General features: G+C 42.3%; 2 protein-coding genes and 1 long non-coding RNA gene across 3 annotated transcripts; 2 read left to right on the forward strand and 1 right to left on the reverse strand.

The window, feature by feature from the left end:
- Positions 1–832: 832 nt before the first annotated feature.
- LOC139282826 (uncharacterized) lies at positions 833–1,405 on the forward strand. The gene is made up of 2 exons (XR_011597308.1): positions 833–1,165; positions 1,276–1,405. It is a non-coding gene; the product is annotated as an uncharacterized lncRNA (long non-coding RNA).
- Positions 1,406–2,556: 1,151 nt separating this feature from the next.
- ruvbl1 (RuvB-like AAA ATPase 1) lies at positions 2,557–8,077 on the reverse strand. The gene is made up of 11 exons (XM_070902486.1): positions 7,894–8,077; positions 6,815–6,901; positions 6,565–6,697; positions 5,276–5,427; positions 4,797–4,886; positions 3,942–4,091; positions 3,772–3,835; positions 3,473–3,671; positions 3,252–3,354; positions 3,080–3,171; positions 2,557–2,867 (listed from the first exon to the last, which is right to left on the reverse strand). Exons 1-11 carry the CDS (start codon positions 8,032–8,034, stop codon positions 2,708–2,710), a joined length of 1,371 nt encoding a protein of 456 aa, XP_070758587.1. The 5' UTR covers positions 8,035–8,077; the 3' UTR covers positions 2,557–2,707.
- Positions 8,078–8,841: 764 nt separating this feature from the next.
- On the forward strand, positions 8,842–19,523 carry eefsec (eukaryotic elongation factor, selenocysteine-tRNA-specific). The gene is made up of 7 exons (XM_070902922.1): positions 8,842–9,148; positions 10,573–10,780; positions 11,076–11,172; positions 11,825–11,989; positions 13,177–13,821; positions 15,414–15,570; positions 18,694–19,523. The coding sequence occupies exons 1-7, from the start codon at positions 8,842–8,844 to the stop codon at positions 18,873–18,875; spliced, it is 1,761 nt and encodes a 586-aa protein (XP_070759023.1). The 3' UTR covers positions 18,876–19,523.
- The last annotated feature ends 5,771 nt before the right edge of the window (positions 19,524–25,294 follow it).

Raw genomic sequence — 25,294 nt, forward strand, 5'->3', positions numbered from 1 at the left:
AAACAGAATATACAGTTGTACCTGATAACATATGACAACATAATATGACATGACTTATTATATTATAAATACTCTTTCCAATTGAATAAATAATTGGAACTTGCTTCAGGCACTTTTGATTAAATTTGAAACATTTAAATTTGCAGTAATAAGAGTGTTGTAGTTTATGAAAACCAGTTTGGATTTATCTTCTTTATCTTCTTTTAGTAATTCATTCATCTCATGAAATGTGAGGGCGGTCCATTATTCTGTTCACATAACCTTTGTGTTTGATAAGGTAAATTCTGTTTTGCACACCACAAACAAAGCCTAATGGTACATCACTTGAAGTTTGTCCGTCAAAGTTTTTATGTTTAAAAGTGTTTGGTGACATGTTCATTGCTACAAGTATATATTGTGAGGAAGTTTACACTTTGTAGAGCATGTATTTTGCACCAGTGATATGCTGTTTGTCATATTTTACTTCATGGGAGCTAAGTAGGTTTGAGTTCAGCGAATATTTGACCTGTTGCTTGGAAACTTGGTCCTCCCTCTGTACTAATAGCCACTGAATTTAGGGTCCCTAAGGGCTGGATAATGATGTAATTATGGAAAATGAGCAGGAAGGGGTGGGGACAGCATTCTTTTAAAGCAGAGCAATGTTTATTCTCCTCTCTGCTTGTGTTTTTTTTACATATATGTGTACACTAGTCAAGCATGGTATAAAGTATGTTGGGAAGTTTGATGTCTAAAGAGAGACAGCTACTTATCTTCTGAGTCATACCTTTTGAACTATAAGTCCAATCTGCTTGGCTTGCTCATTAACTGTGCTGTTGGAAACTGTTGGCTGCAGGAGGGAGGAGGGAGGATACACAGACAGACATTTGTCATATTCTTGCACCTCTGGGATTCATTCGGGGAAATGTAACGCCACAAGTTGTAGCAGTGATCTCATCATTTTTTAATGAAGCAGCAGAGAGGACAGTAGACCATGAGAAAAACCAGAGGCAGAAAAGAGGAGGAGCCCGGACACTCATTACGTCATTTATTAGTCTCAAGAACACATTTATTGTCCACTGGAGAATCACTGCGAGGTTGTGTATATATGAGTGTGTGTTGGGCTGGACTTCCAAGAGAAGAGAAAAGTGAGGAGAGTTTCTTCAACTGCTCAACCAACATGTCTCAAGTAAGACCACTGTTTTAAACAGAAATGTTGTTGAAAGGACTTTCTGCAGACATGGAGAGCCAGAAATCACATGTGTGTTGTCGTCCTTGTTCCTTTTTACCGTCCTTCAGCCAGGCCAGGAAGAAGATGAACAAATGCAGCGTCCTGAGGTGAGAGAAGACGACCTGACTGAAGCAAAGACCAAACTGGGTACGAGTGGGCCAGCAAAGAGCAAGACATTTGAAGTCATGGAGGAGTGCGGTGAGGACACAAACACACACATAGACACATGGAGATGATTTGACACTAGTTTTACAGATGGAACTGGAAAGGAATCAGTCTTTTCTTTTCAGTATCTGGTTAAGCTACGATCACATTATGGCAGTGAGTTTGTGTGAGGGGCGTTTCTCATAATGCTCAAGTTTCCACTCCATATACAGAGAGCAAAAGGAGGGTTGTAATGATGAGGTATTCCTGTCAGTGTTTTCTCTCACCCAGTGGGATACAGTGTGTGTGTGTGTGTGTTTATATACAGAGAGTATATCCAGTCTTACATAACCCTTCTCACAGCGTCATTAACAGGGAAATATTCTGATTGTTGTTTCTCTTCCTTCACAGAGAAAATGGGTAAAGCTGCTCCCTCTGTGTTCAGTGGAGTGAGGTCGGGAACAGAGACTGTTTTGAACACACGCTCAACTCGACCAATCAGGAAGTAGCAGGAGACCTCCTGACCATGATTGGACAACACCTGCTCCGTGTTAGTGGGTTTGGGATCAGTTGTTTTCCAGCTGTAATTCAGTCCATGAAGCCTTTTTAAGGAGCTTTGTGTTCTTTGTAATAATCACATTTGATTTTGCACTTATAAAAAGCTGATAATTAATTTTCTTAAAATACAATAAAAAAGTATTTTTATTAACCAGTAAATCAGTTTTTTCAAAATAGGGAATTTTGTATTTGTGAAATATTATTATATCATTACTGTTTGTCAAACAGGCATTAACAGCCAGTTTTAGAGTGAACATATAATAATGAAGGAACACAAGAGTGGCATTTGTGCAATACTGTAATTGTATACGTTTGAACATACAAAAGAATAGCCTTAAAGTATTTTCTTCATATCAATAAAAAGTGGTCTGAACTGTGACAGTTTGTCAAAGGTCAAAATTATTGCAAAAAATGTAATTTCTTTGAGATCAATAAAGGTATCTCTTGGAAATATGCAAATTATGTCTCATCCATCTTGTGTTTCATTGTAAGGAGTGCCAGTAATGTAGTAAATGTCAGTAAAAATGTAATAAACCAATCAAAAATAAGCCAATTTGTGTTTTTCCTTTTTATTCAAAAAATTATTTTCATCAACAAACTGAATGAATAAAACTAAATAAAACATTTATTAGAACAAAACTACTACAGTAAATGAGCCACGGTGGAGAGAGTACAGATGGAAAAATGCAAAGAAACAAAAGGATGGTACAAGGATGGAGAATCAAAGTGAATCATGTAACAACTGGCTGAGAACACCAGCACGCAGGGAGTTGTGAAAGAACAGGTGGAGATCCAGTTTTATTTCATAAACTTGTGATGTTGGTCTTGGAGGATTTTGGCGGAGGACTTGGCGTCGTAGAACAGCTCGTTGATTTCCTCTACCTGCTCCCTCTCCACGGTCTCTTTTCCCTGAACACGGCCCAGCAGGCTGGCTGGTGTCAGCAGCTGTACGGCGTACCTGAGAGGAAACGGGAAATAAGAGCCACTCAGTATACTCGCACATATACATACACAGAATACGGCAGTTTAGGATAGAGAGGAGAGTGAGAGGAGTTGCAGGCTTCTCTTTGAAAGTTTCAACCTCAACTTGTGTATAACAATAAAATAGGGTTATGTTACTCCTTCAAATGTCGTTTTCCCTTTCCCCTGTGACACAGTGCATGTCCTTACCTGAGGGTGGTCTTGGTGCCGATCTCTGCCAGGTGTGAAAGGGCTTCCTCGCTGATATTGATCCCCTCAGTCTGAGCACGGATCTTGATGATCTGCAAACCACACTGTAATTAGGGACACATGCACAGACACATACGTCACACATGCAGATATCTGGATATAACTGACTCGCCTGCTTCATCTCCTGTGGTGTGTACAACATGGTGCGGATTATCATGACTCTGTCCAGCAAGTCCAGAGGAATCCCGTGTGGAGAGCTGATGTCTTCTGTCCCCCTGGTGAGCGACAATTGATTGTTAATATTACAAATCTTACATCTCAGCAAGGAACATGCTCTTTTCTGTTGAATTTTGAAGATGTTTCTCTCTATGAAATACATTTTAGGCCTCCAACCTAATTAAACAGTTTCCCCTGTTAGAGGCGAACACAACGATGGGGGCGATGGTGCTCTCAAGTGCTCGATGGAGGTATGTGAAGCATTCAATGTCCAGCATGTGCACCTCGTCCACAAACAGCACGCCAGGTACGAGCTCAGCTACGCCTTGGTCAATGTAGCGATTCACCACCTTGTTGATCTCAGCACGCAGCTTATCTAACGTAGGAGAGAAAACGGGAATGGATAAACAACAGAAGCCAACATGGTGGTGAAGCCAGCCGTGATGTGAGCCGTGAAGATGTCAGCTTTTCTCTACCTGTGATTTCTGTCTTTTTGGGCTTCATCAGTTGTCCCATCATGGAGAGAATGTCCTGGCCTCCCTGAGATCAAATAATGAGCAATTATTTAAAAAAAATTACAGGGGATAACTTTATTTTGTAAACAGCTGCACTGATATTAACTTACAGGACACTTGCAGTTACATACCTGGGGTCTGGCATTTGCAACATCCAGGTCGTGCAGTGTGACGTCTTGGACTATCTCCTTCTTTTTGTGGACATCACCTTTGGGCAGCGGCACGTACTCCTCTGCCTCCAGGTCGAACTCTGTAGCAAAAGTGTCACAGCGACCTTGTCTCTGCAAAGACACAGCAACACCAAAATGTGTTAATAGTAAGAATAAGTAAAAATCGACCGCGTTTAACAAAAATGAATGTCTCCCATTTCTCTGGACAACAGTGAAACAAAAGACGGCACAGGGGAGGAGGGAGGGCAGGTGTACGATTGAACCCAGTGCCAGCCCATCGCAGAGAGGAGGGCAGGAGGCTGAGGGATGAAAGAGTTTCAGAGGGCAGGTCATGATACGGCTGTCAACAGTAACAAATGTGTCGTACAGCCCTCCTCTTTTGGCCTCTGACTTGAGCCGGTCTGCGCCCCCTCCTCCCCCCACCCGGGCCCACCTGCACCGATTAAAAGGAACCGTCATCGCAGCCTGTCAACACAGGCCACAAGCCCCGCTGCTGGAAAAGAGGCATTGTGGGAGATGGAGAGATAGACGGAGCATGACGAGCTGCAGGAATGAGAGAGGCTCATTCCACAGTACAGTAGAAATGCAGCAGAGCTTTCATGCAGAGCTGAAAGAGATGACAGAACGCCACCATGAAGGACTGAAGAGGACATGCAAGACAGAAAACAGAGCTTTGGTCTAACCAAATATTTCTTATGGTTTTTCTTTGAAATATTTTATTTGTGAGCTAAACAATTTGGTGAATTAAAGTGTAGTATGTACATCTTTATACTCTGTGTTGTGAGGGAGTAACACATGGAAGTAACATAGCGATACCTTGACAGCTCCACTGTTGGCTTCAATGTAGATGACATCTCCCACTTCCACACGCTCTTTCTGAAGACTCTCATAAATGCTGGGGTCCAGCTAAGAATCAGAATCAGAATCAGAAATACTTTATTGATCCCCGTGGTGAAATTAGACAAACAAGACAAGAGATTCATCAGTGTTGTTACAGCACATTATACTTGAAATCTGAACATTAAATGAATGTTCCCATGGGGCATTAAATCTGATTACTAAAACCATCCCCACAATTGGTCAGTGACATTTTAAAAACATAAAAAAAAAGGTTCAGGTAAAAGTTTTGAATCAAAAAGATAAAAATCACATCTAGACACAACCTGGACGCAGGATACGTGTTATTTCTAGGTGAAAAGAGAACCATATAAATATTTAATAAATGTGAAGTACCTTGAGAAGTTCAAAAGAAAGAGGACTCAAAAAAAAAGAAAGATTATAGCTCCCAGTCTGACCTTGAGCTGCTTCGTGCCTTTGCCCGTCTTCAGTCCGATGATGACGTGGCTGATGGTTTTTCCGTAGCCACCCATGGGATTCTCAGTCTCACAGGGGGTCAGCTCTGTCACCTCCCCTTCATAGACCTCCTTTGTTTCTTTGATACGCAGTCCTGAATGTGGGAGACATTACAGTCACACACACACACACACACACACACACACACACACACACACACAGTACAGAGTGAGAACTCAATCAGGCCTTTATATTCCTGGCTCAACTAAGCCGCCACATCCTTCAGTCTACTGAACAATGCATTTTATTACAGAGAGCGAACACGTGTGCGCGTGCCCATGAAATGTCTGGGCATCATCTTGTGTAACATGATCACGCTCTTGTTCCTCTTTCATGCTGCCGTGGCACAGAGTATGAGCAGCACACAGGTGGCTGATCCGCTGCAGTGAGGGTCAGAAAGCAATGCTTAAGGCAGGGGCTGTCTGTCACGGCACTCTTATCGACAGAGTGATGACAACTCTTCAAAATGACCCACCCCCCCTTGTGGATCCTGTTCTAGGGGAGGAGCAAAGGTGCTGATGACCACCTCTCCCTCTACCTAAGCTCCATTTCCTTCCCTGCGACAGGTACCATCAGCAGTCAGACAAACCTCTTCCCCCTCTTCAGCCTTCCTTCCTTCTCAACACCATTCTCATAAATCCACTGTCAAATGTTGCCTTTCAGCTCATGAGCAACAACGTGTGCAGGACACCTTACTCTCCCTCCCCACGGACTCCTCACTGAGGGAATGAGTTGAATATATAAGGTCCTTTTACAACAAGAGACAAAGAAAGTAGAGGAATGTTTTTTTTCTCATTTAGCTCTGGTGGTATCGAGTCATACAGACAGACTTGGTTCTGTGTGCTGAGGTTTTGAAACAATGCTCGCTAACAAGTATGCTGGAAGGATGGAATTGTTTTTTCCAGAAACAATGTTATGGTTACTCAGGCTGTTTTCATCTTTTTCAGTAGAGTGTCTCAGTGGAAAGTCTGAGTGATTAGATTACTTTGTCTGTTTTTTTCAAATCTGCATTTTCCTTCATTTTAACATTTGCTTTCTCTTGCTGTGACCATCATTTTCAATAAACTGTTTGCCAGTATTTAAAAATGGCGCTCTGGGGTAACCAATCATGACATTTTCACAACTGCCAACTCATATCCCAACAGGTCAGAGTTTATCTCAAGAAACAACAACCTCATTTGCAGCGACTTGTCGTGGCCAATGAACCAAATCATTTTTAAGTGACACTCACCAATGGCCCTCCTGAAATTCTCCATCAGTACTTCTGTTTTTTTAATCTCAGATGAGTAGACCTCACTGCCAACCATGGGGCAGAAAGGCACCTTGTTTCCCAACTCCTGTGCTACAGCCAAGGCGAGGGCAGTCTGCAGGAAGGAGAGGAAGAAAAGGAATTTAAGAGTCACAATCTGCAGCAGCAACAGACGCCACATTCAATTAAGCTTTACTGCCGTCTTGCTAGTGAATGAACACTACACGCTTACCTTTCCTGTACCGGGTGGCCCTGCCAGTAACACTGCTCTTCCTGCCATCTTCTTTGAGCGGATCAGCTCGACAATGATGCCACACGCCTGGAGAGTGAAAAAAACCCCCATTATATATAGACATACTATGGTGAAATGTCAATAGGACTTAACTGCGATACAAGTAGCTGGAAGTGGGATACCCCCCCTGAGTTGAGTGCTGTTGTAGGGATTGACTTCAAAGCAGGGGTCTGAGGATGGTTTTTAGTTAACATATCTCCAAGTGTGCTGAAATACTGTAAAGCGCATAAGTCAACACATTTGCCGCGGTTTGAGTTGTGCTCTGCTGCTAGAAATGTAGATTGCCATGCCGTGGTTACTCCTGCCCTTTTTGTCCACGCCATTAAAGCCAATAAGCAGAGCCAGTGCACTGGAAGCTGCGCATTTCACATCAGGTTTATATTTTCACATATTGAAAATCAAGCAGTGGCAGTAGCTCCTGCAGTAGCTTCTCTTTTATTTAAAATCTTTTGCAGTTCTGAGAAGGACACATTGACAATATGCGGTCCCGGTCAAGTATCCCTGCAAACAGTCAGGTGTCTCATTAGTTTGCAAATCAGACCATCAAGACTAGATGTCTGTATCTGCTGACAATTTTTGAAGCTGGTCCTTTGTCACTGAATTGGTGACAGACCGTGGACACATACTTTTTGTTTGAGATTACATCTTGGCAGTGTTAGTGTTTGTCTATACAGCAGATCCACTTGTTTCTACATTAATCAATATATTTAGTCTCTTTGCAGTTTATCTGCGGATGAGACCGGTTAAATTTTCACAAATGAAAAGTTTAAAATAGCATATTGAAGAAAAAAAAAGAATGTGAATGAATGTGGCTTCTAATTAGGATGGACTTTCCCTTAAACTCACCCCTGCATGTATGAAACAGCGACACCACAGTGCTAACGGAATTCAGCTAGCTTGTTGGTGCACCTTACCGCCTTCAATGGGCGAAATCTTGCAGGCAAAACATTTTCAGCCCTCGAAGTTATCCCTCCAAACAATACAAAAATAACGTCGGTGCAGTGAAACATGAATATTACCTCTCTGGCAGCCTCCTGGCCCACTAGACCACATGCTGACTGTTTAGCATTCCCGGCCTCGTCTAGCCCGAGTCCTTTGACATGACTGTGAGAGGCGATCCGCTGAGTTTTCGTGGTGCTTTTTACCTCCTCGATCTTCATAGTTAATGTTACTTTACAAATATGTGATGTAAAAACTGCAAGGCAGGTTTATGGTGAAGATGCCTCCTGTGCCTCAGATTACTTCTCACCGCCGGAATCGGCGCCGAAACTCAAAACACAGGGAAATCGGTTTCCATGTGGGTTACTAGGGAAAATCAGCGGAAGTGATACCCTGAAGTACCACCTATTTGGACCATCTAGAAAAACAATTGGACATTGTTGACCAATACGACACACTCATTGGCTAAAGTCCCTGTCGATAATTTTTTTTATCACTCAAAACCCCGCCCATGAGAGTTTTCATTTCCGTTTGTGTTTCAGTTGCTTTGTCGTAGCAGAAACTGCTCGAAACGTGTCAAAGTGCAAATAAGAATCTCAAATGAATGCAGAACTAGAAGATGGAGGGTTTTCATTGCCCCATCAACGTTTTACAGTTACGTTTTAATCAAAGAGCCACTATGGCTGGTCAGTTTTCCACTTTTTACTTTTGTTAGCTAAAAAACACTAGTTCCGCTTTTGCATGTTGTCCGAGGATGACTCTGAGGGAGACGTTTCTCTCAACTGTCTACAAGCTGAAGAAACACTAAAGTCTTATTTATAGCTACATGTGGTTTGTAAGCTTCAAACTAATTGAAACAGCTTGTTTCTGATAGTGTTTTGGGTTTAATAAGCGGATGCCAACGAACGAAAAGATTGTGGACAGCTTTTATCGCCGCTTAACGTTTCAGTGGAGCTGAGTTCAAGGTCCAAATCACAGTAAGGAAAAAAAACACACGACAGTTAACGTTACATCAAACTGGTGTTAAAATGTCAGAGCCTGCTGACAGTCGCAACAAAACGTTAAATTTCAACGTCGGGGTGCTGGGACATGTCGACAGCGGGAAGACATCGCTTGCCAGGGCACTGAGCAGCACCGCCTCCACGGCTGCCTTCGACAAGAACCCGCAGTCCCGTGAGAGAGGCATCACGCTGGACCTCGGCTTCTCTTCCTTCGCGGTGGATCTTCCCGATCACCTGCGGGACAGCAGCGGAGGCCAGCAGCAGTATGACAGCCTGCAGTTCACACTGGTGGACTGTCCGGGACACGCCTCTCTTATTCGGACTATCATTGGGGGTGAGCTATCTAAATTCTCTGCAAGTTTTGGTGCTAGATGTCACGCTGATGTACATGAAACGTAATCACATGCTGTAAAGTCAGAACACGTTGGCCACTATACCAGTGGTTGTTGGTACAAGTTAAGGCTACAGCAACCATACCTCACCAACTACACCCAGTTGCTAGTTTATTGAACAACATCCCTGAAATATATTCGGACATTATGAAAGTTACAATGCTTATTTTAACTGTTTTAGAGAGGTGTTGATTTAACTTTGTGGTCATTTTAAAGGGTGTAGTCACTATGCTGAATATTAAAGGATTTATTGCAGGGTTGTTGAATTAGACTGCATTAGTTTTTGCCAGGTGTGCCTAACACACTGCCAACGGAGAGTATATACAACTGAAGATAAAAACACACCTCTTAAATTGGCCTTTTTCACAGCAGACTTTCTGACTTGTCATAGAAGGAAAAGCACAGGTGTTGCTAATAACACCATCTAATAACACCATCATGCACACACTGTCATCCATATGTAAAACATACACCCTGTGCTCTTGACAAAGATATGATTATCTAAATGCTGCATTCATGGCCACAGTAGGATGCTGCTTACACTACATTGTCAGTGGTATTACACATTTAACATATCCAGCAGAGGGCGCCTTTTCTCTGCAAACAGCTAGGTTGATCATGTCATACTGACTTGGATGGTTTGGAGTATGAGGAGAAATAACTACAGTGGTGTGACTGTCCAGAGCAGATAATGAGGACACTCACTCAGAGGGACACTGTCTTGATTACCTGCTTTCAACAACCAAGATTCCACTTTTTCTAAACTTGTAAAAAACACTCTGTATAAAAGAGTGTGATGTAATCAGACTTTAGGTATAAGTAATGGTCCTGGTATTGAAGCATACAAGCACGTACTCAAACACTGAATACTGCTGTGTCGTGTTACCAACATGCTAAATGAAACCTATGTGGGGTGGCACATGCTGTAGATTAGGGAGGAAGGAAAGTATGGGGATCGGGGTATGTATTAAACTTCCCCTCTTGTCCCAAGTGGGGAGAGCACAGGAAAGAGAGGGAGCCAAATAGAAGGAGAGAAAAGAGAGGAACACAGGAAAGAGAGACTGCCAAAGTCAGGAAAAGAAAAGAGGGAAAGGGAAGACAACCAAGTGAGCTGCAGCTCTAGTTTCAACCCTCTAGCCTTTGTGCACCCCTCCCCTAATTTCTCTTCTTGTCCAACTGTTATTTTTGGGTATCTGTGTCCGTTCCTGTTTGTATTGCTGTTGTCGGCTTCATAGTCTCTACTCACAGTTTTTACATCTTTTTATAGATGCTGGAATGTCTTAAACAGCAAATGACTGTGCTGTTCTGCTTCAGCTCACTGCTTTTCTTCCAAGTCAGTAATATCTGATTATTATTACTTCTCTAGGCGCCCAGATCATTGACCTGATGATGCTGGTGGTGGACGTGGTGAAAGGGGTGCAGACTCAGACGGCAGAGTGTTTGCTGATAGGAGAGCTGACCTGCCCTCGCATGGTGGTCGTCCTGAACAAAATCGACCTGCTGCCACCCAACAAGAGAGAGAGTGCCATTGAGAAAATGACCAAGAGACTGCACAAAACACTGGAGAGCACCAGGTCTGCATTTAATACAATTAAAATAATAATTAATCAGGACATGTGTAGAGGTAGTGGCTTTGAAATGTGGTCCTAGCCTAAGCTAAGTGGGTTAGGGCACCACATGTACGGCCAGTGGACCAGGATTGAATCTCTTGTCAAACTTCTTCACTCATTACACGTTCTGTCCCCCTCTCTGCATTCCAGCGGTCTGTGTGTCAGGCCCACTTGTTTTTTTATTTGAAGTAACTTTAATCATCACTTCAACATCAAAGCATGAAGTAACTCCAATATGACTGTTTTTTCTGTTGGCCAGATTTAAAGAATGTCCAGTGATTGCAGTGGCAGCGAAGCCTGGGGGCCCGGAGGCTCCTGACACAGAGGAGCCACATGGAGTGCCAGACTTAATAGAGGTAAAAGTCCGGAAACACGCTGGTCTGCCTCCATTGTTACTAATTTAGCTCAAAAGAGCACATAAGTTCTCACTTATGAACAAGTGCTGTTAGTCAGTTGACATTGTTCAAGTGGTGTTGAAATAGTAAAGCGAGTCCTCGACTGTGTTTACTTAGCGTACAATTGAAACTAACAATGGGATAGTTCCTTTGTTCAGTTAACGAAGTATATACTTCGTACATTATGTACTGTACTTGGAAAGATGGCAGTGACGTGTATTGAGTGGGACATTTTCAGATGAAATATAAACATACATACACTGCTTAAATTACCATAAACATATCTTTGTAATTTCTATACTGCAGTTTATTAATTATCAGCCAACAAATACACAGACGCCAATGTATCTGCTGTGAGCTAATATCAGCCTGGTTGATTCATCGGTCAGGCTGTACTCCTGTCAACCTCTATCAATATCAACAAACTGAGAAAAGAAGAGACGGCGTTTATCAGGCAGTGTTTGTGAGTTTATTTCTAGCTAGATCTGGATCTAATAAGTACCTGCCCCTCTCTTTATCTGGTTTCATATTTGTGACCTTACAATATTATGACAGCAGTTATCCTTTGTGTGTAAATAAATGTGTCTTTGCCCTTTTTGGTTGTCTGCCTCAGCTTTTGAAGAAACAGACATACCTCCCTCAGAGAGACCCGGGAGGTGACCTTTTGATGGCTGTGGACCATTGCTTCTCCATCCGCGGTCAGGGAACAGTCATGACTGGAACCATCCTGCAGGGGTCGTTGGCCATCAACGACACGGTGGAAATCCCAGCGCTAAAGGTATGCTCCAGAAAAAATGGGCATGAATTCTGAATCTCTTGATATTTACAAGCAAGTAACATACCAGAGTGCTGGAAATTCTTTCGTAGAAACCACAGAGTTTCGGAAGTTCAGAAGTTGACTGGAAGTGGGCAAACCGAGGGAGGGATGGCCGAGTGGGTTCAGAGGATGTGTCAGTTTAATGTGAGGGAAGGATGAGGGGACTGGGGGGCGACTGGCAGCACTGGAGTTGGGTAATTTAGACCAGATGCACACTTTCAGCCAGGCTCAGCAGTTTTGTCTGCAGTTTTCTTGTTCACCTCTTGGTGGCAGCAAATGGCTAAATTAACAGTCATTTGTTACTGAGGCTTGATCTGTGCCACTACTGCACTGATTTGGTCAGTGTGCAACAAAAACCACCACAGAAACTTTGAGGTATCATAGATGGGTAGATGGACAGGTAGTCAGATAGATATCTTTTAATTGTTCATTTTCATACTTGAGATTAGTTTGAAGATGTATAGTTTAAACAAAACAAAGCACATCATCAGCTGTTATTCAGTTTTTATCAAAGCTTGATAAAAAAGATTATTTAAATACATATTCAATAAGACTTTTGCCAAAAGTGTCATTTTCCCCCCACAAATAAACCTCATACAATACATTTCCCTTTATATATATATATTACTACAGTATATATATATTATATTTAATTTGACCATTGCCATTATTGGGCAAAAGCAATATTTTGATAAATAGCTCTGTTATCTTTAAAAGAAAGAAGTAAACTGCACGTTGTGCATAATTAATGAGCTGTTTAGTTGTGTATGTGCATATTTTATTGACAAAAAGTCCTCTATAGGGCCTTTTCCCTTAAATATGTTATAAAACTTCCCTGTGCTGTAGAGATAATAACTGATGTTTTTCAGTATTTAATCTCATGCTGTATGCCATCTTTAGTTTTTAGGTTTTGAAAGTAAAATTAAAGTTGGACCTGAGTAAGTTTGAAAATGTTAAACGAAAATAAAACAAAATAAAAGAAAAAAATTTAAACATGCACGGCTGGGCTTTCAACTGTCAGCAGCATTAATGTGAGTTTATGTTCTGTTTTCTTTCTATAGTAAATTGTTTTCCAAATCTGTTATATTGATGTTAAATGAAATTGTTATTAAACTGATGTTAGAAATCTGTGTTATTTATTGTATCAGGTGACCAAGAAGATAAAGTCGGTGCAGATGTTTCGGAAGCCAGTGTCGGGGGCCATGCAGGGGGATCGTGTGGGTGTGTGTGTGACACAGTTTGACCCTAAACTGTTGGAGCGGGGTGTGGTGTGCACCCCAGGGTCTCTGCGCACCCTCTATGCAGCTGTCATCTCTGTGAGGAAGATAGGCTACTTCAAGGGCTCTCTGGCCACCCGTGCCAAGTTCCACATCACTGTTGGCCACGAGACGGTCATGGCGAGGGTTACCTTCTTTGGCCTGCCACCTGTGGGTGCTTTAGAGCCCCCCTCAGACACTAAACCACCTCCCGCACAGCCTAGCTCACTGGAAACACCCTTCACCTTCGACAGGGAGTACTTCTATCAGGACGAATATGTCACCGGTCAGGGAGAGGTGAGTTCAGGACCTGACCCAGAGCAATGGGCCTTGTTGGAGTTTGAGCGGCCAGTCACATGTCCTTCACTCTGCCTGGTGATTGGCTCCAAGTTGGACACAGACATCCATGCCAATGCATGCCGGTTGGCCTTCCAAGGCATTCTGCTACAGGGGTTTGAAGATAAAGGCTATGCTGAGACTTCCCTGCCTCGTCTGCGCATCTACAAGATGAAACACAAGGATGGACAGGTGGAAAGGGTGAGTGGACTCAGCAGTTTATTTAAGATGGTCTTTCTCCGACTGTCATCCTCTCTTCTCACCCTTGAGTGTTGCCCTTGCTCCTCTGCCCTCTCTATCACCTTCTTTCTTTTTCTTCTGGCTCTGGTTCGTCTTTGGATGTTTCTCATTGCTGGTAGCGCTGGAGCGTGCGTCCCAGACAGAGCCCCTATTGTATATTCATAAACAGACACGTACACACAAACAAGCATGCATATGCAGCCCTGGTGAGTAGTGTTTGAGGCATGGGTGGGTACGCATGCCTGAGCATGTGCTGTGACACAGAGGTGTGCGTGGGTGGCCGCCTGACGCCACTAGCCCTGTCTAGCTGTCAGGGGCTGGCACTGTTTGGACACACCTGAGTGGCACAGGAATACCCACATGACTGTATGACTCTTCCCTCACTTCTCTCTGGCTCAGCATCTTTCTCTCTCTTACACATGCTGTTGTGATTTTCGTTCTGCTGTGATTACTGTTACGTTCTGTCCTAAATCCTGAGCTCCAGTTCATACCGATCCATATCTTTTCTTATCTAATTCTTTTGTTTTCTTGTTGACTGAAACATCTGATTCGACAGTTTTTCAAAAAGTCAACACACTTCGACTTCTCACAGTTTGTATTTTCACCCGTCGGTGCACCAACAATGTTATGACTCTTGACATATTGCGCTGTACAGTTGTAAAGTTACACTGTAAAGTTTCTCAGTGCGCACCCTCGTGCTGGGTCAGATTCAGGTCAGGGGTCAAGTGTGTGAGCTAGTTTCCTGCTGTTAGCACCTCAGGCCGTTGACAGCTCCAGTCACTGACTCAGGAGTAAAACAGCGCGTGCAAGAGGTCAGACTGTGGTCATGTGATGTTACATTTGCCGTTTGTCTGTCTCCCGAAAGAGGCAGCTATGTTTCAAGACTTGAGAATTCCTTTCTGTAAAAGAACACATTACTGGCATTGTTGAGATATGACGGCCTCGTCCAGTCACAATTCATACGGTCTGTCAGACGTGTACAGCAACTGTATTTCTTTTAATCAGCGCATCAGTCACGCTTGAGGGACGTCAGGGTCAAATGTTCAAGAATGAATGAGGGTTAGGCAGAAGAGAGAGGAAGAGCTGGCGGTGGGGGGTGAGTTGGAGACAGAGCGGTGCCCTCCTGTTATCAGATTAGTGGCGGGTTAGAGTGACTTGGTGATGGATGATAAGAAAGAAATACAAACAAATATAGCATAAAATGTGCAGGAGGATGAAAGAGGGAGTGCGAGACAGTCAGGCGTCGGGCCTCGAAGAATGTGGCTGACGGCAAGTGGTACAGCTGATGAGGGCACAGGACAGAGGATCGGCTCCTCTTCCTCACCCTGCCATGATGACAGAGTGAAATCACGGCAAACCAACAAGACTAGACATCAGAGGAAGGAAACCGGAGATCAAACTAAAATCTCGACTGATTTTCACGGCCATAATAACATCACATGCTTGCACACCATTTAACGAGTACTTCTAATCACGTTTGTCACATCTTGTGCTTTCATATCTGTCATTAGTGCTGCAGCTCAAAGGGCTCTTTCCCACTCTCTTGTACTCAGGTGACCGATGATTACACTGTGATTGGCCGCAGCCTGTTCAAGAAGGAGACCAACCTCCAGCTCTTTGTGGGGTTGAAGGTCACACTGTCGACAGGCGAGACTGGCGTTATCGAGGGTGGGTTTGGACAGAGCGGGAAGTTCAAGATCCGGGTACAAGGTAAGTATTTACCTGAAGTGAGGGGTTATTGTTTCGTTTAGAGATAATCACCTCAGTCACACCAGTAGTCAAACCAAACTCAATGTGGCCTTTGACGTTGGACAGCATAAACAAGTCTCCCTCTTCATCAATACACACATCCAGAGCACTTTGTCTCTTTTTTTTCTTGGATTGTGGGGCTCTGTGGACAGTTTTCAGGATGCGGTAAGAGTGGTAGGCCTGACATCCTGAGCCACATTCCCAGGATTCCTCTGGGGATCGCCTGTGTTCCGGGGGAAGTCTGTTCGATGTTTATTTTACCTTCTGTTACTCCGAACCCACTGCTCCACACCGGGAGGGAAGAGAAAACAAAAACATTTAGAAAGAGAACCTCACCTACATCCTCTTCACTGCCTCACACTAGCAAAGCCAAAAGTTTCAGACACACACACACATCTTCACGCATGAACATAACAGACAGTGGAGTTCAAGTGAGACTCCCCACGGGCATTAGGACAAAGATGGCACTATTCTGCTGGTAAGGGGTAGGTCAAATAATTGATACGGCAATATATCTGAATATGGTCTCTTACAATCCTTATCAATACACTAGTATCAATGTCATGATAGGTTTAGGTGTATTTATCCTTTCCTGCTGACATTTTAACTCTGACGTTTTGCTTTGTGGCAGTTAAGCCTTTTGAAAACTTTGCATGATGAACATGTTGCATGTTGCAACAACTATTTATATAGATATTGAATTGATGGGTAACATGACATGTTGCTATTTGTCAGTATTGGGAGTTTCCTTTGACTGCCTGTTGCTCCACAGACTTTCTCTTTCATTGTCTTACATAAGATGAAGAGAATGAAGTGCGTTCGTACCTACTGATAATACCTGCATTATTTCTAAAGCTGCAACTAATGATTATTTTCACTACGTTTTAATCTGATGACTGTTTTCTGTATTATTCAATTAGTTGTTCTCCCAAAATATTTGTTTTACTATGACATATGAACAAAAGCAGCAAACACACTACACGTTTGAGAACCTGGAATGTTCCTGGAGTGTGTTTGGCAGTTTTCTGTAGATCAATTGAGGGGGGGCAGTGGGATTATTATTGCTCCATGGTCTTATCTAGTGTAAGAACAGAAAACACAGTGGTTTAAAGTGGCAATAGACACGTCTTGCTTTTTGCTTTACCTTAACATTATGAAGAAAATGTTGATTGCACAATCTTAGCTACAGTAATAATGACACCATCAGCGTTAAGATTGGTTCCCTATAAGCCTCGCTTTCATTGCACAATCTGCCACCGGGAACGATCTCCTGGGAAAAGGAAGGCTCGATTTACGGCACAAAGGAAGTGCATCAACCATTGCAGCAAAAACAGAAAGAGCACTTTTACCTTTTTATACATCCATGGCTTTTTCATAAGGTGTTGTATAATTATTTCAATTAAAAAAAGAGCATAGTGCTTATGTTTTCCCTGGTAGCTATCGGTAAATATCCCCTTGTAGTGGAAATTGAGGACGGTGGAACAACGGGAGTAACTGTAGAAACTCCACCCGGCAAAAGAAAAAGAGCCCCTTTGATGGAGGAGGCAAAGGAGGCGAAGAGGGAGAGTGATAGAAACCGAGGTAAAACAAGAGTGAACTTCGGATGGACATTCACTCGTTGGAGTGAGCTGCGGGACTTGAGAGGGTCCCAAACCAACATTCAGTTGGCATTTTCCTACTACATCAGTAAGTAACAGAACCTGCCTACTTATTAATACCACCGGGTGTTTTGGTCTGCCTTTATCACGGTTTCTGCTTCACATTGGGATTCTGGACTGGTGTTGATCGTTTCTTCACGGAAATTTGGAAACAAATGCAGTGTGTCCTGTGTTGTGGTAGTTGCTAGCCTCCGAAGTAAATGGGAAGCGATCCGGTTGTCTTTGCGACAGCGGCGTCAACAACCAATACCACTTGGAAACTGTAGGGGTTGAAAAGTTGTCTATCGCCACTTTAAACCTGGTGTTATATTGCTCCTTCAAAAGTACATTTGCTGCCAACTTGGCTACTGACTCTATTTTATCTGTTCACCAAAGCCAATGTATAACCATATTTGGTGCTTATTGGGTGTTTATTTTTAACCCTGTCTGATAAACACTGTCTGATGAGTATGCCACTAGTCATATAATGTTTCACATGCACTTATCTTGATTCTTAGGCTTCAGTGATAGTCCCATTTCCCTTTAAGTCTGTGCAGTATTTTTTTATATAGTAGATGTTTTGTTATATTTTCTACACCCAAATCCTTAGAAATCTATTTGAGAACAAATGTGAAAAAGTGTAATTCCAACAGTATGCGTCACTTGTATGTGAACAAAAATCATTTAAGTTTGGGTGTGTGAGTGTGTTTTGTGGTGGTAAACGGACGTTTCAAGCTGATCATAGATAACAAGAAGAGATTTCTGGCTACGCTGCAACCATAACAACCCTCACATTGGCATAACGATAACAAGAAGAATGCTGGCGCCGTTTTGTACGCGAGGTCAGACAGCCTGCGTGTAAAGCAATGAACCGAGAACATTTCTTACCTTCCGTGTGCAAAACGGCAAACAAGCAGCCAGTTTCTATCCACGAAACACACATACAGAAAGACAAGGGAGGAGGGTAGATATGATGTTGTGCATTTGTCGTGCATGCATGAGGAGCATCGAATAGCAACTCAGCGTTAACTGGAAACAGCTCAGTATGTCTGAGAACGAGGCCTAAGTGAAGGAAGATGAGTCTGTGTCTAAGCAGACAGAAGGGGACATGATACTGGAGTGTCAGGGTGAGCCAGACTAACGCAGAGACCTGAGCAGCAACCGAGACCTGGTTCTCTGCACATTTTCATCAGTTACATCAGGAGGATGAAGGCATCAGGTGATCTCGAGGTCAGCACACAGGCTCCAGCACTGATACAGCACCTACTGCACACGTAACAGTGTAGATCTCTATCAAGCATCAGATATACCTACACTAAGATGATTAAGGACTGTACATAGTGTAGGACAGTATGCAGTACGACCTAGATTTATTACATAAGGGGATCTATTTATGTAATGTTTGATAATCAACATTACTTGACCTGCCTGTTTATATTTTCTTCAGATGGTCTTTGCCCAGAAACCAAGCAGCTGTTATCATCCACCTCCAAGAAGAAAGGGAAGGGTGGAAGCAAGGGCGGACCGGCAAATGAAGAGGAGCCCAAAACAGATTCTCAGCCTGTTAGCATTCACTTGCATTTCAAGCGGTACGTCTTTGATCCCCATAAAAAGATGGTTCAATCTTGACCTTTGTTGCGTCCACTTCAGCCTGACACTGTGTCACAGTGCTTCAGACCGGCATGAAGCAGTTTCAGAGGTCTTGTAGAGGTGAGGCGAATACTGGCCTCTGTATCAGGGGCAATGATGACTTTCTTCTATCAGCCTCTTTTTCTGGGGATGGAGACAGTCTGCTGAAATGCAGTGATTGTGGAATGCTGAACGCATGTGAAACAATGATTGTTTTATCTCCCTTTATGGAGATGGACTTAATCCAGTTTGCTCCATCACAAGGGGGGAGGCTGCTCTTCTGTTCCTGATGCATTTGAGATGTCTTTTTAAAAATCAGTACTTTTGTTCTCCTTCGTAAGTCTGAATCAATTCTTTTGACTTGCAGCAAACTTTCTGGCAGTATGTTTCTAATTCAGCAGAGCCTTAATTGGCATAAACACATTAGCTGACATTGTAGAAATACTAAACTCACAGATTTCCACAGATCTCTGTTCTGTCTGCTTCTTTCTCTCTAGCTGGGATAAAGGTCATGCTATGCTTCAGTTTGGATTAATTGGCTGTGATTTCATTATTTGTCCATATTTCAATGTTTTTCTTTATCTTTTAATTTACTTTAATGGCAGTTTGTAGAATACAAATACTGATCTTTTCACAAAGACAAATAAAACAAACCAATGCTGAAACTCTATTTATGACTGTTATTTTCTGTGTGATCATTGCTATTGCCCTTGATGCGTACAATAGGAATATAACAGCAATGGATGCAAAAGCACAATATGCACTATATATAAGCACTTTGCGTACCTACTGCTGCATATGTGCCATAGTCCAAAGAGATACGCTGTCCACATATTCTATCACAATTACTACACACTTAATACATATAGAACCCTAAACTTTAATGTGTGTTGAACCTGCACTTCTCTGCAGTTGGTTTGTTCTGCAGTCATCCGTACTGTTCGGCATAATGGGCACATTTTACCTTATAATTTCCTACATAAGTTTTCCTGATGTCACACTCTGTCCAGAACCAATGCGATACATATACAATCCCAGCTGTAACTAATATCCATAACAAGTGGACCTACTACTGTAGCATACAGTTACACGATACACTGCTCTGCAAAAGCATGATCAATACATGGTGTAAGATTTAGAGATTTAGAAAAGGGATCTTTGGCTAATTTAGGACTTTTATGTACTCTATTTTTAAATGGTTTTAATAGGTTTTCAACCATTTAAACCATAAATGAATCATATACTTGAGTGTTTAGAGATGGACATTATCTGCTGTTTGTGTAACCATTCGACAGTCTGTATATCATCTCTCTCTAAACACAGATTTTATTCTGCATAGGTTTTAAATTATTTCCCCTTCAATGTAATTTTCCAATTTTGAATGAGTAAACAATGAAAAAATAAATAGGAAGTAATGGTAAAAATGTAACAGCGATCATCCATATTGTAGGTCATTGATGGTGCAATTAATCAGCCAGTCATTGAAGGCTGTACAGGGTGGAAATGGTCGTGTCTCTGTGTGTCTGTGCGTGTTTGTGTATGTGTGTGTCCGTCCTGTCACAGGAGTGCTGCGAGGCGGAGCAGTGAAAGTGCAGGACACTCAGTATGTAGCGGATGATGTCAGCAAACTGTCCCTGTGAACAGCGACTCTATCTCAGCAGGAATCTGTGGAAATTGGAGAGAGAGAGAGAGGGAGGGAGGAGGGAGGAGCAGCAGGAGCAAGAGGGGACACTGGAAGGATTGTTCCTCTGAGTGACAGTCCTTTTAGTCTTATCTCCTCTCGTTCCTCTTATAGAAAACCAGACAGGGAAAGAAAAAAAAAATGTCGCTTTTTACTGCTGTGTCTCTCCAATTTCTCCTCCTTGCTCCACCCCCTCTTTCATTCTCCATCTATTCTAGTTTTTATTGAAAACCTTTTTCTCCGTCCATTACTGGTCTGATGATCATGACACAGGAATCATCTTTTAGGGTCCTAAATATTTCCTTTAGTGTCATAATTTCACAGACAGACCATCACGATGCACATACTTGTGTCATTACTCCAAGAATATATATTTTAAAATCTAAAAACTAGTCTTCATGTTAGTCAGATCCACATCTAATATCTAATCTGTATCTTTATCTGCATGTTATCCTTCTTTAAACAATAAAAAAAGCATACACACTAATATATGAATTAGCTGAAAGCGATTGTTGTCTTGCTTTGCCACCTAATTGAAAAAATTAAATGCATTATGCCTTAAAATGATTGTAAACACTGAATCAATTTGCCAGTGCGTCTTGTTAGAAGATGATTATTTTCATCCTCCTTGTCTTGATAAAGATCCTCCTTCATTAATACTGACGCTGGAGTGTGGGTGCACCGCGGTTCCCCCACTATGTTTTAACATGCATGCTAATCCCGTTGTGTGTGAGTGTGTGTGTGTGTGTGTGTGTGTGTGTGTGTGTGTGTGTGTGTGTGTGTGTGTGTGTGTGTGTGTGTGTGTGAGAGGGACACTACAGTCCCTCCCGAGCTTAGGTGAGGAGGTTTGGATGGACTATATAATCCGCTTTTAGAGCCGTAGCTGATTGTGGCAGGAGGTAACAGGCAGGGAGGCTATGGGACTGCAGCTGGCAGTGTGTTCTCACCTCAGCTCATTACACACACACACACACACACACACACACACACACACACACACACACACACACACACACACACACACACACACACACACACACACACACAGCTACCAAGCCAGGACAAGAGATAGACACCTGACGTGGGAACGTGAACACAACTTGTTCTTTTTGGCCTACATTTGGGGTCCAGTGCTCATATTCTTGACTGCAATTTCCCACAAGTCTCCCTATATTTTTTCTCCTTTTAAACCTCCCCTCTTCCTCCATAGAGATAAGACACCAGCCATGATGATGATTACCCTCCAATATCCCTGTCCTTTTTGCTGGCGACCTCCCAGGTCAGCCAGGAGTCGAGGGTCAACATCTGAGCTCCTGAATGTTTATAGATGGGAAACAGTCGCTGATGAGCAGAGATAACAAGCCGCCGCAGGAGAGAAAGAAACAGCGGGAAGAGTGGTGGCTGGATTATTGACGAGGCAAAGGAGGAGGGCAAGAAAAGAGTTTAAATTGTGGTTCAAGGCAGAGGAGATTGAAAAGACTAATTAGCAGCCATTTGACTGATAAATGGGCGCCACATTAATTAACAATTTAACCAGTGGGGAGGTGGTTAGGCTGCTCTTTTTTGCTCAAATATATTCCTAGCTTACTCCAGACTATTATATTCCTGTCTTTATTGTCTGATAGTGTATTTTCTATGCTCAAAAGCAGCTTCAGAAGCACTTTTTTCACACGTTTCTCTGTGGTTGATACCCAAACTGCTCCTTTCAGGTGTTGGTCTTCACCACCCTGTCCTATATAATGGCTGTTTTAACAGTATCGCCCTCCTCTGATAGAGATGATGTTTATTACTGATTATTTGCTGACAGGAGCTGTATGAGACAGCTAATGAGCAGGGACACAGATAGAATCACCCTCAGCCCCCTCGCTCCTCTCAACCCTCGCCTGCAAATATAATTAGCTATGATTAAAATGGGCATTGTTTAATTAATACCACCGCAGCCTCTTTCAGTCGACGTCTCCATTTCCGTTGCTGCTTATCTCCCATCCCCCCATCAGCTGTGGAAGTCTGTCTTGTTGTTTTTGACTTGCATGCCTGCGTGAATCCTGAATATAAATATAGACCTGCCTATATCATTAAGCTATATGGTTAAGTTCTTTCACTGCTACTAAAATTGTTTGAACTTATACTGAATCGCTGGTATTGTTTGCAAATTCCACTTGAGATTGTCCTCCATTCAAAGTTGTCCTGAAATGAAAGTACAGACGTATTTGCAGCTAAATGTACCTAATAACATCTCTTATTATGGAGAATGTTTTCAAGTTGTTACATTAATGTTATAACACCATTTTTATTATTATTGATGCATTGTTGCACAAGCAGTATTTTAATGGAGCAGCTGGTCCAGGTGGTGCTTAATCTAAATCATTTTTTAGTATCAGCACCTTTTAAAATGCATGACATTATTTCTTTCTTTGTGTAGTTGCAGCAAAATAAAAGCTGCTTTGAAAAAACTCAAAGAATATATTCACGGGATCATCTTGATGTAATTGCAAGAAAACAAGATTAGATTGTTATTGAGATTTTCTTTCTCAGCTTTTGTGTTGCAGCTTTTATCACGTCAAGTTGATCAAATGTCAGCGCTCACAAAACCCCAAACAAGCATTTAAACCAATGTCATTTGTTAAGATTGCAAGTTGCATTGAAAAGGAGGAAAATAATTAACCTCATGTTTAACTAAATAGGGATGAGTATTATAAAAGAAGAGACTAGTGAGCTCCATTCAGGATCACCTACACATGTCTCAGTTAGTGAGGAGCTGTTGTGTTAATGTGTTATTAAAATTGTTTTAAATCTGAGCATTTTAAGTCCAAATGAACTTCTACATGTCTGTAGTTAACATTTCTTAATGAACATATTTACAATTGAAGCGCAGACACTTGGAGTCTTTAAGTGTCAGATAGTTTTAGAAAAGACTAAATTCTGCGATCATCTACTGAAGCCAAATTCTCTGTTTCCTTTCACATATTAAAGAGGCTCATTAGCTGATGTGTCCACAAAATTGTTGCAAGGAGTAAGCGGTACACCCTGATGAAAGAAACGGCCTTAAGACCACCATTGTTCTCCCATCACCACTGAGTTGTTTGCATATCTAGTCCTGTCTCATTTACGCTGAAAAAAACTTGCAAATTAGTGCTGGCACAATAAAGCAATGTATTGATATACTGCTTTCATACCCTGACACGCACGCACGCACGCACGCACGCACGCACGCACGCACGCACACACACACACACACAAACTGCCTGTTTTTACTGCCACTGTCATCCTCTCCTCTCCCTCCTCGTCACCTCAGGATGAGGGGACGGTCAGTGAAAGGCAGAGGCTGATGGCCGAAGAATAACAGTCGATCATTACAGCTGAGCTCAGCAACGTCCAGTTGTCCGGGTCAGAGGTCACCTGCAGCTTCACCTTGAAAAATGCCAGCCGGTATTCTGCGCGCCTGCCGATGTCACCTCGTCTATCACTCACCTTCACATGCAGAGGAGAGGGGGGAGGCAGAGATAATATGTGAACACAATCTCGACTTGCAGTTGTGACTCAAGAGATTGAGGTGACGAGCGAAAGCAGCGAGGAGGCTGAGATGATTCAGAGAAAAAGATCAGCAAGATGGAGGACGCATCTCCCATAGCCATGTTTTGTCCTCATATGCTATAAATTGAAATAAGACATTATACCAATGTATTTTAATTTAAGAATTATACTGACCAATATCAGTATTTTTATTTTTCAACTATGAAATGTCCCTCTCAGTACATATCTTGGCCACAGTTCTTTGAAACTAACTAAACTAAAAAACGAATTTATTTGTAACTGTCGATTTATCAATATCAGATTTGTTAAATTCTCATATATCAGTTTCTGTATCTGTATGTTTTATATAAAATTGAGTGTCAGTCAGGCTCTATGCAGTATGTCGATTTAGTGAAGTTGACCAAGTATTTAATTAAATTTTACATTATCTGCAAATAGGAGGATCCCAGGTTGACCCTACTTTCTCTCTTAATCTGAGTTTTTGTCAAACCGGCTTTCAGCTCAGCGTAGTGGAGCCTAAACTATTATTAAACTACTGGATTTTGGTTTGGGGTCCCGTGCAGGGACAAAAATGTTCCCAATAATTATGTTAAACCAACATAGTAATGAATTTGAAGGAAAGGCCTGAAGCTGTTCCCTTTCGAGCGTTGTGTTACTGCTGAGTGGGCTTCAGGCTGCAGGGAGGAGCGTTTAAAAACTGGGGCTCCAGTTCAACTAAAATTGCTGCTGGTGGGGTCATGTGATGTGTAGGGTCATGTGAAAAGTCACTTCCACTCTGGATAACCTTAATAAAAGATGTCAAAGGGATGTCAACTATTCTTGGATTTTCATGCTTGTTTTAAGTCTAATGAAATGTCTTCAAGGAGCCTTGGGGAGTCCACTGCGACCCAGAGGTAGATGTTATGTTGAGATTAGTCACCAAACATGGTCGTCCTAAACAAAGAAACCAAACTCACTCCATACGAGTCACGCAGAATCCACTGAGCCTAAAATCTGTTTAGCAAATTATTTAATTTCTTACTAGTGAAAACAGTATCATGTTCATGTCAATCTGAAACACGAAAGTCTCTGAATCGTGGATTCTCAGAAAAAACAATAATTTAACAGCACCACCTTTTTTGTTGTGACACATACACGCTAAAATCTCTTTGTTGTTGTCCATAATGCCTGAGAGAAATGGTAATCACAGGCGTTTTATTATGGC

Source organism: Enoplosus armatus, chromosome 3 (genome assembly GCF_043641665.1).
Source record: "Enoplosus armatus isolate fEnoArm2 chromosome 3, fEnoArm2.hap1, whole genome shotgun sequence".
NCBI lineage: Eukaryota > Metazoa > Chordata > Actinopteri > Centrarchiformes > Enoplosidae > Enoplosus > Enoplosus armatus.

Excerpts from the sequence above, each read along its gene's own strand:
- ruvbl1 (XM_070902486.1), bottom strand. The coding sequence starts at position 8,034 with ATGAAGATCGAGGAGGTAAAAAGCACCACGAAAACTCAGCGGATCGCC. Across the intron at positions 4,092-4,796 it reads CCAACAGTGGAGCTGTCAAG|AGACAAGGTCGCTGTGACAC; the intron begins GTATCGCTATGT and ends GTGTCTTTGCAG. Across the intron at positions 2,868-3,079 it reads GGCACCAAGACCACCCTCAG|GTACGCCGTACAGCTGCTGA; the intron begins GTAAGGACATGC and ends GTTTCCTCTCAG.
- eefsec (XM_070902922.1), top strand. The coding sequence starts at position 8,842 with ATGTCAGAGCCTGCTGACAGTCGCAACAAAACGTTAAATTTCAACGTC. Across the intron at positions 11,990-13,176 it reads TGGAAATCCCAGCGCTAAAG|GTGACCAAGAAGATAAAGTC; the intron begins GTATGCTCCAGA and ends TTATTGTATCAG. Across the intron at positions 15,571-18,693 it reads GTTCAAGATCCGGGTACAAG|ATGGTCTTTGCCCAGAAACC; the intron begins GTAAGTATTTAC and ends TATTTTCTTCAG.